General features: G+C 40.0%; 1 protein-coding gene and 1 long non-coding RNA gene across 6 annotated transcripts in view; one reads left to right on the forward strand and one right to left on the reverse strand.

Moving 5' to 3' along the window:
• LOC138358257 (ATP-dependent RNA helicase Ddx1-like) overlaps nt 1-7,033 on the forward strand; it is a 32,118-nt gene extending 25,085 nt beyond the window's left edge. For all 4 annotated transcript variants that reach the window (XM_069316041.1, XM_069316040.1, XM_069316039.1 and 1 more), the window contains exon 10: nt 6,929-7,033. In XM_069316041.1, the coding sequence (XP_069172142.1) occupies nt 6,929-6,956 (28 nt within the window). In that variant the 3' untranslated portion in view covers nt 6,957-7,033. The remainder of the gene's footprint in view (nt 1-6,928) is intronic.
• LOC123764452 (uncharacterized) lies at nt 6,864-11,095 on the reverse strand. 2 transcript variants are annotated; one of them, XR_011225290.1, is made up of 7 exons: nt 10,945-11,068; nt 10,466-10,505; nt 9,670-9,865; nt 8,477-8,530; nt 7,956-8,026; nt 7,566-7,617; nt 6,864-7,002 (listed from the first exon to the last, which is right to left on the reverse strand). It is a non-coding gene; the product is annotated as an uncharacterized lncRNA (long non-coding RNA). The 2 variants fall into 2 exon arrangements; XR_011225291.1 differs by lacking the exon at nt 10,466-10,505 and having other exon boundaries at nt 10,945-11,095.
• Nucleotides 11,096-15,764: the final 4,669 nt, after the last annotated feature.

Consider the following 15,764-nt stretch of genomic DNA (forward strand, 5'->3'; position numbering starts at 1 on the left):
ATCAGTCACACGACGTTGGCTGGAAGCGGACGACGGGTTAGAGACACGAAGGTGATCTAGAGCACTAAGGGAGAGATTGCCTCTCCAGGGAGGCAGCGCTCTTTATATAGTCCGGCGGTGATGACTCATCCAGTGTCAACACGAGGTGGACATCTGGTCAACTAGCAAACTGCTCGTTGTGGCTGGCGGTGCCTTTGTGTTGAGCTGTACCACTGTCAGTTGAAGGCGGCTAACTGCTTGTTTGTGGGGACAAACTGCCAGTTAGCAGTGGCGCCCGGCTTGCCTCTGAGTCGTACCAGGCCGTGCCAGGCCCTGGGGGGTATGGAGGGGTGGCAGGACTGATGACTCTTCTGCGCTGGTGTAGATGTATACTTCCAGTGCAGAGGCATTGAAGGTGAAGGGAAAAGGCAGTTCCACTGCTATGCAGGGGATTCACGTGACACTTGTGAAGCCACAGAAAGTCTGGAGGCCCTACTGAAGCCAGTCCAAGTATTAAATAAAACCCCTGAAGTACGCCGGTGAAGGGTGAAGCAAGACCGTATGCCCCAACTTCAGGCACACACAGAAAATCACGTTTTGGTCCCGCCTCTCAACTGTGTATTTGAAGTTGGGGCGTATGGTGTTGAACTGCTTCAGCCTTCACCTGAGTGCTTGTAGGTCTTACGTAAGACGTTGACTCAAGGAGTGGCCTCAAAACTTGCTGTGATTTATGGGGAAATCCGGTTGTAAGACTTTTACAAAGTCAGTACTCAGTAATATACTGTGGTAGAGTATGCAGCTGCCAGTGCCTTGGGCAAGGGTTTACGTCGCCTCACAGCTCCAGTGGATTTTCTGCTTGGTGTATATCAGGTTGTGATTTTGTGTGTGTACCGTATTGTTATGATCGCCGTCTGATAAGTCCTTTCTGGCCTCAAGAGTCATTGTTACCCACCTAGAAAGATTGCAGATGGCCAAAGCAGTTATTTAAGTTAAGAAGGGACAAGTCTTAAACAGAATTTTGCATAATATTTGACTGTAAAGGGGTAAATTGAGGTAGATTGAAAAACAAAATGGTGAACCGGGCAGGCGGTACTCACAATTAGGCGAGTACACTCGAGAACTTTTAAAGTGCAACCAAACATGCTTTAGGCTCTCACAACAAGAGGTGAGTGGTGGTGGCTTAGGTGCTCAGCCAATCAGAGCACCTAAGGAGGGAGGGCAGGAGTGAGAGGGGGGTGGTATGTGGAAGTTTGGTGACAGTTGTGTGTAGTTTGTTCATCTTCATTGTAAGTTTCATGGCTTGGTGTGCATTTCCCTAGTAAATTTAATTAGGGAAAAATTCAGGTGTTTGATTTTTTAAATCAACTTTTTAAATGTTGAGTTGTTAAAGCCTCAAAGTGCATGGAGTTGGTTTGGGAGTATGGCATCCTCATGCTGTTGCGTGCTCGCGTGAGGTAGCAAAGGTGATGTAAAGTTGTGGGGTGTACATGCTTGGGACGTCCTCTCTCGGGATGGCTGGTGTTAGACCTGCGTGTTTGTCGGTTGTTGAAAAGCCGTCATCCTTTGCTGTTCTGGTATTGATTTTACATTGTTCATCTTGTAATTAATACTGTATTGCGATATCTAGGGCTACCATTTGTAGGTTTAAAATGTCTAATACAAACAGTTGTCCAATGAGTTTTAATAGGAAATATCATCCACTAAGCACCATTGTACAATTATATTAATTGATAGTACATGGATTGTGCAGAACTGCTTAGAATGATCTTTAACACTTGGCTATATTGGTCATGTCAAATACCTGCACGGTGAATGCTCAAAGACCCTTTCTTTATTCAGTGTTGTCACATACCTCATGGGGGTATGGATAGGCAAACACTCATTCGGTTAAACTTGCCTTGTAGTACTTTCTGAGCTCAGTAGTTTGGAATCTGGTTAGCACTTTCCAAATAAATTGACCTTTAACCCTCAAACCGCTAGGGGCCCAAATGGAATTCACACCCACAGGCGCAAAAAAAAAAAAAAAATCCAAAAAATTCTTTTGTCTTATAGAAGTGTTCATTTTTGTTCCCTGATCACGGAAAAAATAACAAAAAAATCGTAGGTGGCATATTTTAGCTGCAATAGGGTAGGGAAGTGTGGCAAAAAAGGGGCATTGGCAGAGCCTTCGCCAGACGAGGTCTACTCCGCCCGAGCTGTCAGACGGCAATTGCCACAAATATATTATTACCTAATTATTTCAATGTCTCTGATTGATTTTTTCTTAGTTTTTTTTGCAGTAATATTATTCCATACAGTGAATTGTGGTATATTTATATTATAAAATGCGTGAACCATCGCTGTACTCAAAATTATGGTGCGCATATTAGTGATTCAATTATTATGTTCATAAAACCATAAACAAATAGTTTTGCTGTTGTTACACTATATACACAGGTTATATATAAGTATTTGCATGTTTTGTACACCATAACGCACTACTAAGTTGGTCTTGTGAGTCAAAAAGCAACGAGGAGTGACCGCCAAACACCAGCGAGCCACTCACTGCCACTCCCTCCCTCAACACCACCTCACTCACCCTCATTCACCTCCCACAATACTCTTTCTGTATTTATTCACTATACACAGACGTTATATATACGTATTTACATGTTTTGTTCACCATAACTGTACATCTAAGCTTGTATGGTGAGTAAAGGCCATAAGACGTAGCTACTCACACAGTCAGCTGATCGGCGGCCGCCCTCAAGGCCAGACGCACTAATATTTGTCCTCCAACAATATTGTTTGTGGTGTTATTACGCTATATACACACACATTATATATAAGTATCTACCTGTTTTATTCACCATACCTGAACAAATAAGCTGGTATGGTGCCCAAAGACCATAGTGGCCATCAGTAAACAACATGCCAAGTCGTGCAGACGACGCTCCTCCCTCACCAAAATGGCGGCTCCCAACCTACTCCTCTCGCTGTTATCTCACACTATACACACGTTATATATAAGTATCTACATTTGTATTCACCATATCGAACCACTAAGCTGGTATGGTGAGTGCAGTCAATAAATGGTGGCCACACACAGTCAGAAAACGACGCCACAACCCTCCCTCCCACAGCCTTACTCCTTCCTCCATGGAGCACAGCGCTAAATATCACCACAATCCTGCTATTATCAGAATCCTGGTCAGTTTTATCACAGTCAGGGGGCTTCAGTAATACTATCACTGCTAAATAATAGCAATATCATTTATATTATGGTATTTGTAGGCGATGCTGTGGTCACAAGCTGAACAGCGGTGCTGTGAGCTCGTGCTGCGTGCGCCAGCCTTGGTGGCTTGCTCAATACTGACGCTGTAACACCCAAGAATGTTGGCCTGGATTTTTTTTCTAGGTGGCATCTGGCAACTATCAGTCGTGGCTGTACTATAGCTGCCCCTATCCCAGGCGGGGCGTTTAAATTATAGCGCTAGACACGAAATCATATATAAATGATGTGCGCGGTTTCGGTTTTGTCACTGATATCATTTATATATGAAATGCGCGGTTTGAGGGTTAAAGTGAATTCCTATTTAGGTTTAAAACATTATACCGAATGAGAAACTCGGATTATATAGCTGAACACCAGAAATGTTGTTATTCAATTTGGTTGCCTAAAGCACATTCAAGGACTACACATTACATGGCATTCCAGGATTCCTCTATACCTTGCCTTATGCTGTAAACATTGCCACAACCCTGTGTTTTATTGATTTAAATGGCCACAGGGAGGCATACAACACTGCAGATTATGATGTCATTAGTTATCCACTGTGCTGACAAGTGGGCTGACTGATGTTCGTTGACACCTGTATCGTGCTTCAATTTAATCGCCAGGAGATCACCCTCTCACTAGACTCGTCTGTAGGAAGTACAGTATAGTATCTCAAATTACCTTGGATCATAAATAGCATAAGACTTGGGGGTAGGAGAGGGTTGCAGTGTTTGTCATGGCTCTCAGTTGTTCCTGGTATTAGGCAATTTAGTTCTGGAATCATTTTTGTTGGCCAATGTTAAACTTTTTCGAAAGTAGATGTTTTTCTGAAAGGGGAGGGGGGGGGGGGGGGAACCTCTATGCTTGGATTCAGTTATCTAAGTGAATACTTAGATTTATACAGTAGAATAACTACCTTCTTTTCCTTAGTCAAAAAGGTTGCTTGTTTATTTCTAGGGACTTGTATTTTCTTTTATTTTTAACTGCAGCAACTTTCAGTGAATGATAGATTCTTACTGAAAGGACCTTTACTTCATTGTTGTTGCTTTATGGTCATCTCATTGTGTACAGGGATTCCGCGAAGCTTTTGGGGTTAGTCTTTGACACTCGTTTCTCTTGGTCAGCCCATATCTCTTGCCTCTGAGTTGAATGCTCTAAGGCCCTTAACCTCCTTAAGGTTTTGTCCCATACTTCTTGGGGAGTGGATAGGCGCACGCTCCTCTATTTGCACTCCTCTCTCGTCCTGTCTAAACTCAATTATGGTTGCCCTGCATACTCTTCTGCTTCTCCTACTCTTCGCCGTCTTGATGCTTTGCACCGTACTGGGTTGCGTCTCGGCTCTGGTGCCTTTCGTTCGACTCCCGCCCTTAGTTTGTATGTTGACACTGGCTTTCTCTCTCTTCAGGACTGCCGTGATCGCTACTGTCTTCGCTATCTTGCGCGGTCCTTCCAACATCCTTCCTCTCGCCTCTGTCGTGCATTGACTTTTCCTCCTCCTGTGGTTCCTGTTCCTCTTCATTGTCTCCCACTTTCTGTCCAGTTATCTCGCTTACAGGATTCTCTTTCTGTTCATATTTCTAATGTTTCTCCTCGTATTGTTCCTTCATTACCTCCGTGGAGAGTCCCCCTTCCCAAGTTTTGTACGTCCTTGACTTGTATTACTAAAGCCTTTACCCCTCCTACAATTCTGAAAAGCCTTTTCCTTTAGCACTTTTCTTCGCACTCCCACTCTATTTCCATCTTCCCTGATGGGTCTAAGTCTGCGGATGGTGTGGGCTACTCTGTTGTTTTTCCTGACCGTACTTACATGTGTCGCCTCCCTTCGGAGGCTAGCGTCTTTACGGCAGAACTTTATGCTATTCTCTATGTTCTTTGTCTCTTGCTTTCTCATTCCTCCTTTGTGGTTGTAGTTGATTCTCGTAGTGCCCTCATGGCTCTAGGGTCCTTTAATCCTGTCCATCCGGTGGTCATTGAGATTCAACATTGGCTGTTTCTTATTTCTAGTAAATTTAAATCGGTAGAGTTTTGCTGGGTTCCCAGCCATATTGGTGTTTCAATGAGCGTGCGGATGCTGCCGCTAAGGAAGCTATCGGTTCTTGTCCCATCTCCCGTAAAGGTATTCCTTATTCCGACTTTTATCCTGTTATTCATTCTTCCCCGTTGGCAGGGTTGTTGGTCCTCTGTGGTTGGTAACAAGCTGCGTACTCTCAAACTTAGTGTGTCCCCGTGGCCATCCTCCTACCACCGTAACCGGCGGTGGGACACTGCTTTGGCACGGCTGTGGGTTGGTCATACCCGCTTAACCCACTGTCACTTAATGGAGCGCCGCCCTGCTCCTTATTGTGTTGTCCCTCTTACAGTTGTGCATATCCTTGTTGAATGTCCTGACTTCCAGGATGAGCGTGTGTCTTGCTTTCCGACCGCCCCTCGATAGAATTCTAGGTGAATCGGATACTTTTGATATCGTTCGCCTTATGCGTTTTTGTTCTCGTATTGGCATTCTTGGTGATATTTAGCGCCCTCTGATTATTTCGCACTTTGATGGTGCTACATGGCCTTCCCGGTTTGGTGCCTTCTTTTGGTAATTACCTTACCTTCATTGTTGTTTCATTTTAATGTGGTAGTTGTGATATGGATTGTTCTGGCTCACGTGCAAGGTCTTGGATTTTTTCTGTTTTATATTAAGAAATTGCCAGTCTTGTTACTATTTGTAGAGTTAGAGATCTGCATTAAGGCCTCAATATTATATTCTTTATTTTTTTTATAACATGTTATCAGCAATTTTTGTGGTTGGTAATATTTAGATTAATGTCAGTGATGTATATGACCCCTTGTGGTATGACAGCATTTTTCCCAGTCATGTCTTAACAAATGAAAGGGTCCTCGTAACCATTCTTTTGTCCTTTCTACCATGTACCTGTTTGTTGCTTCTTGGTCTTTCATTTGGTACATTGGCTATTAAAACAATGGCCTTTGGTAATGTTGCAATTACCATTTCTAAAAAAAATGAGCAGGTTCATTAGGTAGGGTTTGTTTTTAGCAAACAAAGTATTACAAAAAAAATTCCATTCCTTCAGGACCTTGCAGATGTTAGGTCAAACTAATTGACAGTAATCTGTTTTGCCCTTTCAAACAATGATGGTTTTAATCTAGGTAAAATATTTCAGAATATCTTAAGAGTTTGGCAGAAATCATTTAAGAGGTTAGATTAAATTTAAGTTACCAAAGACTTTTCACAAACCATGTTGTATAGATGCTTCAGTCACTTTTCTAATGTTTAAATTTTAAATTGACTAAAGATCATTGTTATCATAATTTGTACAAAGCTTAGGTGTTGCATAGCTTTAAATTTACTTTCAAATATGAAAACTAAAATAGATTAAAGTTTCTTCCACTTTAATATTTCAGACTAATTTGCAATATTTGTTAGTTTATGTAAATTGAATAGGTAGTCCACTTACATCTTTTCAATGCATTTTGCATGCACCTATGTAACAAGTTACAAATAGGTGTAAATGTTACCAAGTATTTATTTTCAAAGCAGAAAAATTTCAGATGTTTAAACATTGCATCAATAGTAGTAAACAATAATTTCCAGCATAATTTCAGGATAAGGTATATAAAGTAGTTTCATTAAAATTGTTTTATTAAATAAGTTTTACATATAGTATTTATAATACATCTAATTATTAGTTTCAGGTTGTGGGACAGATGCTCCTAGATGAACAGAAGATCCAAAAGGCAAAGACAACTCCAGAGACAATCACCTGTAAAAGAAAAATAAACATTAAACAGGGACACTACTTTTATTATCACCAATGCCTAATAATAAGCCAGAAAAATCCTAACTCCCAATCTTTTAAGATTGGCTCAGCCAGGCCTATCCCTTCCTCATATTTTATTTCAGAGCTTGTTCCCCAAATGGGTACATTACATCCACCACTTTCATGCCATCAACACATTGTACATATGCTTTACCAAAAGCACTGTACAATGTATTCCAGGCACTAGAGTTTTAGATGCATGCACCCATTCAGCAAACAAGCCCTGTAAGAATTAACAATGTCACCATTGTCAAGGGTCCCTAAACCTATGCAATTCTAGTCCATCTATTAGATGGGTAGTAGAGCAAAGCTCTGAAAAAGCCAGGACAGGGAAATCTGCAAGACTGCCTGGTCCCCTTCTATGAAATGGGGTAGGATCAGTACAAACTGCATCAATCCCTGTGGGTTGTAACAGTAGGACATAGTTACACACCTATAAATGGACTAGATAAGAGAATTAAGATTAACTGTCATTGATATAGCTAAAACATGGAATTCAAACTCACCCACTTTGCAGAGTAAAGGAGCCTCACTCCAAGCCAGTCCATGCATGATCATCTGAAAAATATGTAAACAAATTAACTTCAGACTTAAAACTGATCTAGCTTTACTTTTAAAATTAGCATTCAGTACTTTAAAAATTCAAATGATAAATGTTTAATTTCTTTAAGGAATTAACATTACCTACATTCTAGTAGTAAAGATCTAATTTAGCCATATAAATATATATGGCATCACAAAAATTTGCAAAGTTTCAGTAAATGTCATTTGAGAAACTCAAACTGCACTTCAATGGCAATTGACATTTATCTTTAGCCAATGCTATATTGTTTAAGTTATAACAATTTTTTTACTTTTATGCAAATCTATTCAAATTAACCTTTACTACAACTCACCTGATTCTGTTGAAGCAATTAACTCAGTTAATTAACTGACAGAGGGACTTCTGGACTTTCCAAACCACATTCTGGAAAACATTATAATTTTAAAAACCAAGCTAAAGTAAACATTGAATATTTTTTTTACTTTCAAGGGAAAAATACCATCACTTAGAACAAAACTTTCCCTGCCATTAACTTATTTGACTCCTGATTACCCTTAACAGTGTTGTACATTTATAGATTAAAGCTTAAACAAACATTTAATGTTAACCAAACAAGATTTACATTTTATTAATAAAACACCCTCACCTATGCTGTTTAAGATCTAATGCCCCACATTACAATCTTCACAATTTCAACATTACCATTCTATTCAATACATTCGTGAAAGGAATGAATTTGCAGATATGGTACCCACTAGCCTAAGCCTAAGCCTAGACTTTTCCATACCCATTCAATTCCCATACCCTAATATTTAACAGGTTTTTACCAATTAACTTTTACCCTCCAATTCCAAAGTACACAACACTACTTACTCTAGATCTGCAAGTATTTTTCTGCAGCTCTTTCTTGCCAGGACCTTCCACAACCTGTCATGTGAACAGTAAATGTTACTAAAAACTTATTTGCATAGCAATGTTATTTTGTTCATACCTGTACCACCAGTTTAACAGTCGCCATTTTAAATGGCACTAAGTATCTTTTTGTCCCATCTTTAATTACAAACAAAGGTATAGTCATTTAAAGTCAACATCCTATAAAAATTTTATTTTCTAACAACTTTAGTTATGAACGTTATTTTTCTGGAACATTGCAAACAAACTTAAAACTATGTATAACATTTGAATAAAAGCAATACAAAATTTATACAGTATATACAAATCTTTATTCTTTTACAACCACTGCTTACTACTAGATGGACAAATTTATTCTGTTGAAAGTTATGTACCAAGCTTTTCAGTCTGAAAATTCATAATTAACCCAACTATACTACCAAGACAATGTGATTTTACTAAATTTAGTAATATTTACACTAGCAACTATACAAGGCCATATCCTTTCCAGTTATCACCAAACTTCTGCAGGTGTAAGGCTCTATCTCCCCCATCTGCAGCACTTATGACCACACTTGGTCTTTATTATAAATTTCTTTATGGACCTGCTACAGTTCTGCCAAGGAAATGATTAACACCTTGCAAGCCAACTAATATTAAAGTTTGAAATATTTATTAAAAGCAGAAGTTTATCATATGGGGTGTTATTTTAGAAGAATGGGTGGTGTGATGGTTATGGTTGAGTAACATGGTACAAGAGGGCAAGTAGTTACTGAGCAAGTATGCCAATTTAAATTTCTAGCAAACTGGCAGATACAGCAGAAGTGCACACTTTTTCTGTATAGATTCTAATGGCAGTAAAGTTCTTATTAGAGTTACTAGCCACCATTCACTAATGACTAGGGGAAGTTAGCTCAGAGCATCTTTGACGTGCTTTGATGGCAACGAAAATGTTGCCCCCCTTCAAAAAGTTAAGCTTGTCTACAGCATTTCCTTTTTAATTAACTATGTAAGGGGGGAAGATTCTGAATAGCAAGTGCCAATAGGCTGTGCCACTGGTTTATGGCAAAAGATTCTGTAGCAATACAACTATAAGCCACACTCCCCCCCCCCCCTTCCTCCCAACTGTTCAGTGTCAAAGGGGGGGGGGGGGGTCCATTTACTGTACCACTTACATTTTAGTGTGGGCTTCATCCACTATTCTGATGTTGGCTGGAACATTTGTGCCAGCTGCTGGTTTGAAAGGGAGGCATACCATGTGCCAATTCAGGGAGCTTTCCACGTTCCTCACTGCATGTTGGGAGGCAGTTGAAGACTAACCAATCAACATCCTGGCTGGAGAGCAGTACCAGCCGAGGGAGAATTTACCACCTGCAAAAAATTTAATACCCTTAACAATCTACACGATTTAGATCATCTTTACCTAGCCTCCAAACCTTACATGTGTCAGCATTAAACTGCATTTGGTAGTCTTAACTATTTTAAAACTATTTAGGGCATCAGTTTTTTTATATGCCAATTCTGCAACTATTGCAGTCTAAACCAAAATCTGGTGTTGTGAATAACCGAGGTCCAAGGACAGCCTTTAGGCAGTACTTTCAACATTTCTGCCCCCAACTTAACCCCATTTATACTATCATTTCCTTTGGTATAACCACGCCCTAATCAACTTGAGTCAGCACTCCCAATGATGCTAGCCTCTTATCAATTTTGTGCCACTATCAAAATCTCTGCTAAAGTCAAAGTACACAAAATCACAAACCTTATCACTATTTCCTCAACTATGTAACCTAAACCATCAACAGCCAGTAGTCAAATTATGCGATTCATGTATCTAGTCACGTTTCTCAAAAAGAAGTGATGGTACTTGCAATGTTAGATTCTAGTAACTTTCCTCAGAATAGACTAAGCTAATTGGCCGCTAACTTAAGCGATAAAATTAACTTTACAAAATTTTCCTTTAAAACTTACCATATTAGGAACTTTCCGCGACTGGCATTTACCCGACATGCTGTATTAAATAGAGTAAAAACGGTATAAAGTATTGAGTCTAGTAAAACTACGGTAAATTAAATATGGTTAACTTGCATTCTTTAAGCATGGGCTGCATAGTAAATGAATTAAACTAAACGTTAAGCACCCTGGCAAACCACTTCGTTCTATTCAATTTATTTTATCACTTCGTCCGGCTAGATTTTTAAGATTAGATTAAAAGTAACCCTCTGGTAACGTCTGAACTAGTTAACCAAATAAATATTTAGGTAAAATACTTTCATAAAACCCGTCTACTTCCCCCACCAGTAGACTTGTTCAGCTAAAGGCATAATGTAATGTTCCACTTTAGTAAATAAAGACAAAAAACACTACCCATCTCTGTAGTTATCAGTTACCTGACCTCTTTTACGCTTAAAAATTACATATCTTTCCCATAATTATTCGATATAACTTACCTCTCACCCGCTGGTCGAGCACACAGCAGTATATATCCTCTCCCACCACTCACCGCGTGGATACTACTCTACTGTGGCCGCAAATTGCCTCAAATCACCTACGTTGTCCATAAACATATATAGAAGAGCAACTGACCGTAACACCCGTATAGTGATCGTTACATAACGTGGGAACATTAGTAGTACTGCTGTCAAAACATAGATGGCGCCAGAACAAACGGTAATTCCTATGGACTCGCCTAGTTATGCGTAGGGAATTGAGCTTCAGCTGTTTGGTCCCGCCCCTCAGCTGTATTCACCTAGTTGTACTCACCTAATTTGTGCTTGCAGGGGTTGAGCTTTGGTTCTTTGGTCCCGACTCTCAACTGTCAATCAACAGGTGTACAGGTTCCTGAGCCTATTGGGCTCTATCACATCTACATTTGAAATTGTGTATGGAGTCAGCCTCCACCACATCACTGCTTAATACATTACATTTGTTAACTACTCTGACACTGAAAAAAATCTTTCTAATATCTCTGTGGCTCATTTGGGTACTAAGTTCCCCTTTGTAACGGTTCTATTGTTACGTAGAGTATGGTGACAAATAAACACAGACACTAAGATACTATATATATATTTGGTCGAATATACAGAAGTACACAGGTGATACGTTGGTGTGAGTTGAGCGCACTGAGCGTTGGTACAGTATCTCGCAAGTGTCTGCTCTAGACCACACTTGAAAGTAGACTAGTTAATGTTCGATACACCGCTGCTTATATTGCTCGGGCATCTCACCGTGTTGCCCGGGCAACGCCTCACCTCATTCATCTCCAAAGGTTGACAGGAACATTAACACTATATTTGGAGCGAGTATATTATTGGGATAATCTACTCGCTACAGAACTCCCCCTCCCAGGGGATGAAAGGAAAAATACTTGATCAAGGAACTTAGCTGGTCGGCGAATTGTACGCCCTGCTCGCGTTACATAACCATCAAAGTTAACTTCCTCCTCTTCGCTGATGTCATCTAACTGGGGTCGTAGGGTGGGAGGTCGCACAGGATCGTCCGTCGTCGCAGGATCAGGTTGTGGTGCGGCTGGTAACTGGGGTTGTAGGGTGAGAGGTCGTACAGGATCGTTCGTTGTCGTAGGATCAGGTTGTGGTGCGGCTGGTAACTGGGGTCGAAAAGTGAACTGCGTAGTCGGCGGATGTGTCTCTGGATTTAGCAGTGTCGCAAACGTTGAGACGAAGCCTGGAGCAGAGCAGAGAGCTGAGTGAGGCCGGAGTCGTGGAGCTCTATGTGGGAGAGCGTGGCGGCTCGATTGAGATTTGTGAGTGTCTAAACTCGGGGAGCGAAAGCGTGGCGGCTCGATGCGGTCGTAGTCCGCTGTCTGCTCTGTGTCTAAGCTGTAGCGTCTTGGGTTGATTAGGACTGTACACGCCGAGTACTACATTGTTGACTGGAAATTGTAGTCTGGTACCAAAAGATGTAGGCAGTGTGTGGACAAGCTCGGTGTAGTAGGAGAGAAGAATGTGCATAATTGTTGCGTCCTTGGGTCGCTGGTGGAGCATTTAGATCCGGGGCGGATGGGCTCGGGCACCAGGACATTAGGAGGTAATGTAGGCACGTAGTTAGGACAACGAGGTAATCACTGCTAGAGCTGAATTGTCCTGGAGGCGACGAAGAGTCGGAAACGCAAGCTGTAAGTCCTGTATTGCACAAAGGGCTTGAGTCGGCTGAGTATCAAAATGCAGTGAACGTGTAGATGAATCTGATGACAGAGCAGCTGTCGTGGGCGTAGGACAAGCAGTGCCCTGGCAGCGACGGAGAGTCGGCAGGACAAGCTGTAGATCCAGCATGATGTAATCATTGATGAGGCTGTCAGATGAGTGAGTAACGATCGTGGAGCAGCAAGCCGTAGTAGATGAAACTGCAGAGATGGACGCGATGAAAATCATAGCTGTGGCGAGGGTGTTGGCAGTATTCCATCACAGCAAACAGTAGCACTAGAGGTCCAGTGAGAGTCCATGTTGTAGTCCATCGTGGCTGGGTATCGTCGAAACTTCGTGAAGGTCGAAAATAGCCTCCATCTGCATGAACCAAAATTCTGGCTCATCTGCGTTGTATGCTGGAAACCTGGTAGATAAATCCATGGCGAAGATCTAATCAGAAGGCTGGGTGTTCGTGTCACTCCGGGGTCACCAATGTAACGGTTCTATTGTTACGTAAAGTATGGTGACAAATATTGCTTGGGCAACACCTCACCGTGTTGCCCGGGCAACGCCTCACCTCATTCATCTCCAAAGGTTGACAGGAACATTAACACTATATTTGGAGCGAGTATATTATTGGGATAATCTACTCACTACACCTTGTTCGTGTTCCACCCGTGTTAAAGAGCTGTCTTTGTAACTATCAAAATGCATATATCTTTGCTTTCACTTCAGTTATATTTATGACAAGGGATTTAAAATTTGCCTATATTTCTGCTTCTCTGATGACATTAAAAACTTTCGTTTATTACAGTATCTACATAAAATTAACATTTATCTTCATTAGGTTGTAGTTCTCATCAATAGGGAGAGCGTCGGTAAAAAAAAAAAATTGTTTAAATATAAATATCTTTCCTCTCTCAATAATATGCCCGAAACGCTATGCGTACTAGTGGCTTTAGGTATTGTATGTACTAGCTCTATCTATAAATCCAATATTATGTTTGTAAATCGACTATTTATGTACTTTCCTGAATAAAATGAACTTTACTAATATCTAATCTCTGTGACTAAAACGTAAGAACGACTTTATCTATGCCTTTTTGATAACATATACAATTATAAGCTTTATTAGTGAATCTCTATTAATTAAACAATATATCAGAGAGTGTGTAAGGTTCGGTGTTCCATGTGCGTGTCTGTGTCTGTCCCTGTCCCTCTGCTCCTGTCCCTGTCCCTCTGTCTCTGCCTCTCCTCGTTTCTGACATTCTCTGTGTCAGCCTATCTCTGTCTCTTTCCTCGCTCTATCTCTGTCATTCTCTCACTGACTTTGCATATCCTTATCTATACGTCTCTGTGTCTAACATTCTCTCCCTGACTCTGTCTATATCTATTTCTCTGTCTCGATCTTCATCTCTTTCTCTCTCTCTCTCTCTCCTCTCTCTCTCTCTCCTCTCTCTCTCTCTCTCTCTCTCTCTCTCTCTCTCTCTCTCTCTCTCTCTCTCTCTCTCTCTCTCTCTCCTTACATACATACATACATACATACATACATACATACATACATACATACATACATACATACATACATACATACATACATACATACATACATGCATACATTTATTTAACACATGTGGTACACGCACAAGGGGACACAGGTGGAAGCTGAGTACCCAAATGAGCCACAGAGAGATTATAGAAAGAACTTTTCAGTGTCAGAGTAGTTAATAAATGGAATTTATTAGGCAGTAATGTGGTGGAGGCTGACTCCATACACAGTTTCAAGTGTAGATATGACAGAGCCCAGTAGGCTCAGGAATCTGTACATCAGTTGATTGACGGTTGAGAGGCGGGACCAAAGAGCCAAAGTTCAACCCTTGCAACCACAACTAGGTTAGTACATACATACATACATAAGATATAAAACAGTGGAGGATTCCCAGGTAGAACAATCAACCACAATGCCCATTACCCCTTTACCCTGATGTCCTTAACTACACAACTATACAAGAGTCATTAACACGTGTAATGGCTGATCCCCCATCACGATAGCATAAAGACCAATTGCCTGACCCGCAGTCCGTCTTGCTCCTCAAATAATTTTCGGGTTAACATGAAAACGTCTCTCGAGTTTATCTTTCTAATGTTGTTTTCCCATCTTTCATTTTATCAGCTTAGTTCCTTTATTATGCCCCAATTACTCATCCCTTGAGCGGTAGTTAAACTGAACCCAAATTTTAAAAAAGTTCCTTTTGCTAAGCAAGCTACAGTCTTGATAAGTCAGATATATTGTTTGTTAACACATTTCTCAACAATGAAGTCAGTTTTATCAAGCTAACATATCCTAACACAACGAGTGAGAGTATTAACTGGTCTAATTATTTTATTAGACCAGTATATATTATTAGATTATACTGGTATATATATATACATATATATATACCAGTATATATATATACATATATATATATATATATATATATATATATATATATATATATATATATATATATATATATATATATATGTATATATATATATATATATAAATATATATATATATATATATATACATATATATATATATATATATATATATATATATATATATATATATATATATATATATATATATATATATATATATATATATATATATATATATATATATATGTATGCATGAGTGTGTGTGTACATGTGTATACAACATTAATAATTTTGTAACTAGCGTCAAACATTGTTATTTGCTTAGCTAAACGAACTAGAGGGTTCAGTTCCTGAACCGATTATGTGCCTCTGTAATCCTTTACACCACGGCCCACGGGATGGGTATGGGGTGCATAATAAAGAAAGAAATAGAACAAATTGAAATTGCATAATACGGTTATTGACATTCAATAATAGTAAGATAAAGCAATGAGGACCAAATGGGAGACCAGTGATCAGATGAATATTACAGACTCAAGGGTAGCCTTCTCTTCTTGTATATAAATGAAAAAATAAATTCATTTGTTTAATTCTAATGCTTGTAGGCGAGAACAGTTGTGAACGCCAGCTAGCGCACAAGTACATGAGCGCCCAAAATACTTTTACACAAAAGACATGTACAGACAGGCGTGTGGCTT

The sequence above is a fragment of the Procambarus clarkii genome, chromosome 82 (genome assembly GCF_040958095.1).
Source record: "Procambarus clarkii isolate CNS0578487 chromosome 82, FALCON_Pclarkii_2.0, whole genome shotgun sequence".
NCBI lineage: Eukaryota > Metazoa > Arthropoda > Malacostraca > Decapoda > Cambaridae > Procambarus > Procambarus clarkii.